The sequence below is a fragment of the Mizuhopecten yessoensis genome, unplaced genomic scaffold (genome assembly GCF_002113885.1).
Source record: "Mizuhopecten yessoensis strain PY_sf001 unplaced genomic scaffold, ASM211388v2 scaffold2041, whole genome shotgun sequence".
Taxonomy (NCBI): Eukaryota; Metazoa; Mollusca; class Bivalvia; order Pectinida; family Pectinidae; genus Mizuhopecten; species Mizuhopecten yessoensis.
In genome coordinates this window covers 381,146-383,875 of record NW_018404348.1, presented here as the reverse complement: position 1 = coordinate 383,875, position 2,730 = coordinate 381,146, and the positions used below count along the sequence as shown (strand labels likewise).

Genomic DNA, 2,730 nt, shown 5'->3' with positions numbered 1-2,730 from the left:
GCCTACCCTACTATAACAAATAGTATATAATGTCTTAAACATGGTCTCATTTGCGAGGACCCAATAGTCACTTATGTTTAACTGGATAGGAAAAGCATTGCATTAGCTACCCAATTACCTGTACAATAAAGTTAAAACGATGCCTTATTTGTTTTTTAATAACTTACTTATCTTCTAAAAGATATATATTCTACATCATTTAACTTGATTCATAAGCAGTATATAGTTCAATTGCTATCCGTCCTTAACACAAAATATATAATTTTCATATACAATGTACATTGCGTTTGTGTTCTGAGATGGAGAAACAACTCAGGCTCTCCAATATGTGAGAGAATGGACAGCAAGTGTCTTTTATATTTAAATAAATATGTTCACCTGTATAATTTTGAAACTCGTTTTGTTTTGTTTTCTAGAAAATGAAGCTGAATAGAGCGCTGTATTGTTTACTTATTACTCTGAGCCTGGTCATATTACCTGTGCTATCTTCTACGACTGAGAGTACGCGTAAGTAAGGCTGTCACATTTACAATTTTCTATTGGTCAGTCTCTGTATCTTACTACGAGTTGTTCGGGTCCTTTCGTCATACTTTTATAGTAGTAGGGGACGAATCATGTCAGGACTTCAAATTCAAATTTCCAGAAATTCTCGAATGGTTTTCGACTGTCAACAAATTGTTCGGGTCCTTCCGGCAGACTTTTTAGAGTTTTCAGGGACTAATCATGTCATGACTTCAAATTTGACGGAAATTAACGAATGATGTTCGATTTTAAGCTTCAAATTTTGACGAAATTTCCCGAATGATCTCTGTTTGACACTTGTCTCTGACGTAAACGGAACCATTAAAACCACGGGAAGTACGACACTGTCCCAGCTAAAAGACTGTTCCTAAATTGTACTATGAACCAAAGGAGGTCATTTGGAATGGTGATATAGAAGGTTTTGAAGACAATATATGGATTAAATGGGATATTTTAAATATCTCTGATTAAGCATATCTCCAAGACACGCTACCGCACCTTGTGGGAGTTTCTTTTAGCGGATATCATTTTTATTTTGCAAGAATGCATTTAAATCTTTTAAGCACTGGTCATTTTGATTTCGTTCAGACCTGTATTTTATTTCAACCAATTCGTTAAATATGAAGTAGTTTAATCACTTCAAAAAATGACACAAATATTTCCTAATGACGTCAGAACAAATGATTTTTTTATCAAAAATCAAGATGTCATAAACAAACCTGTTTTGTTATTGTAGTGGGAAAACCTACGGTGGCCACTGTAGGATCTGAATACTTTTCAACGATAGGTGTTGATGTGGTTTTAGCATGTGAGGTGACCGCGAACCCGGCCATTTTTTCAGTCACCTGGTACAAAAATATTAATGCCTCGAGCTCTTTCACCGAAATGTTGGTAATAGACAATGTGAAATATTCCGGCGGTGACACAACCCAACCGGCCCTTACAGTCATCAGTCCCTCTCTTAACGACAGCGGTAGATTCAACTGTGAGGTTGAAAACAGCTACGGCTCAGCATACGGACAGGTGTTAGAGCTGCTGGTCACCGAGACGACAGGTATCATGATTCCTAATCACAGGCGATTACATTGGATGATAGTGTGTTGATAGAATATGTTATTACATTTTACCATTTAAGTATAGGTATGGTTTTATGGTGACCGACGTTGATATTTTCTACATATCTATTATGAAATGTGTACATACAAACACTCCTTTAATGTTGTTTAGCTTACCTTTGACGACATGTTTTATCAGTTTCAAATGGAAGCTGCACAAATGAATTACAAGCTGACAAACGTAGTACCGATAAACACTATCCACTGACAAACGTAGTACCGATAAACACTATCCATTGACAAACTGACAAACGTACTACCGATAAAAACTATCCACTGACAAACGTAGTACCGATAAACACTATGCACTGACAAACGTAGTACCGATAAACACTATGCACTGACAAAGGTAGTACCGATAAACACTTTCCATTGACAAACGTAGTACCGATAAACACTTTCCACTGACAAAGGTAGTACCGATAAACACTATCCACTGACAAACGTAGTACCGATAAACACTATCCACTGACAAACGTAGTACCGATTAACACTATCCACTGACAAACCTAGTACCGATAAACACTATCCACTGACAAACGTAGTACCGATAAACACTTTCCACTGACAAACGTATTACCTATAAACACTATCCACTGACAAACGTAGTATCGATAAACACTATTCACTGACAAACGTAGTACCTATAAACACTATCCACTGACAAACGTAGTACCGACAAACACTTTCCACTGACAAACGTAGTACCGATAAAGACTATCCACTGACAAACGTAGTACCGATAAACACTATCCACTGACAAACGTAGCACCAATAAACCCTATCCACTGACAAACGTAGTACCGATAAACACCATCCACTGACAAACTGACAAACGTAGTACCGATAAACCCTATACACTGACAAACGTAGTACCGATAAACACTTTCCGCTGACAAACGTAGTACCGATAAAGACTATCCACTGACAAACGTAGTACCGATAAACCCTATCCACTGACAAACGTAGTACCGATAAACACTTTCCACTGACAAACGTAGTACCGATAAAGACTATCCACTGACAAACGTAGCACCAATAAACACTATCCACTGACAAACGTAGTACCGATAAACACTATCCACTGACAAAC

General features: G+C 37.5%; 1 protein-coding gene across 1 annotated transcript in view; it reads left to right on the top strand.

Annotated features, from left to right (window-relative positions):
- The first annotated feature begins 426 nt into the window (after nucleotides 1–426).
- The window catches only part of LOC110444438 (location of vulva defective 1-like), a 58,136-nt gene continuing 55,832 nt past the window's right edge, over nucleotides 427–2,730 (top strand). Inside the window, exons 1-2 of the mRNA XM_021488819.1 lie at nucleotides 427–507; nucleotides 1,259–1,576. Coding sequence (XP_021344494.1) covers nucleotides 1,408–1,576 — 169 coding nt within the window. The 5' untranslated portion in view covers nucleotides 427–507; nucleotides 1,259–1,407. The remainder of the gene's footprint in view (nucleotides 508–1,258; nucleotides 1,577–2,730) is intronic.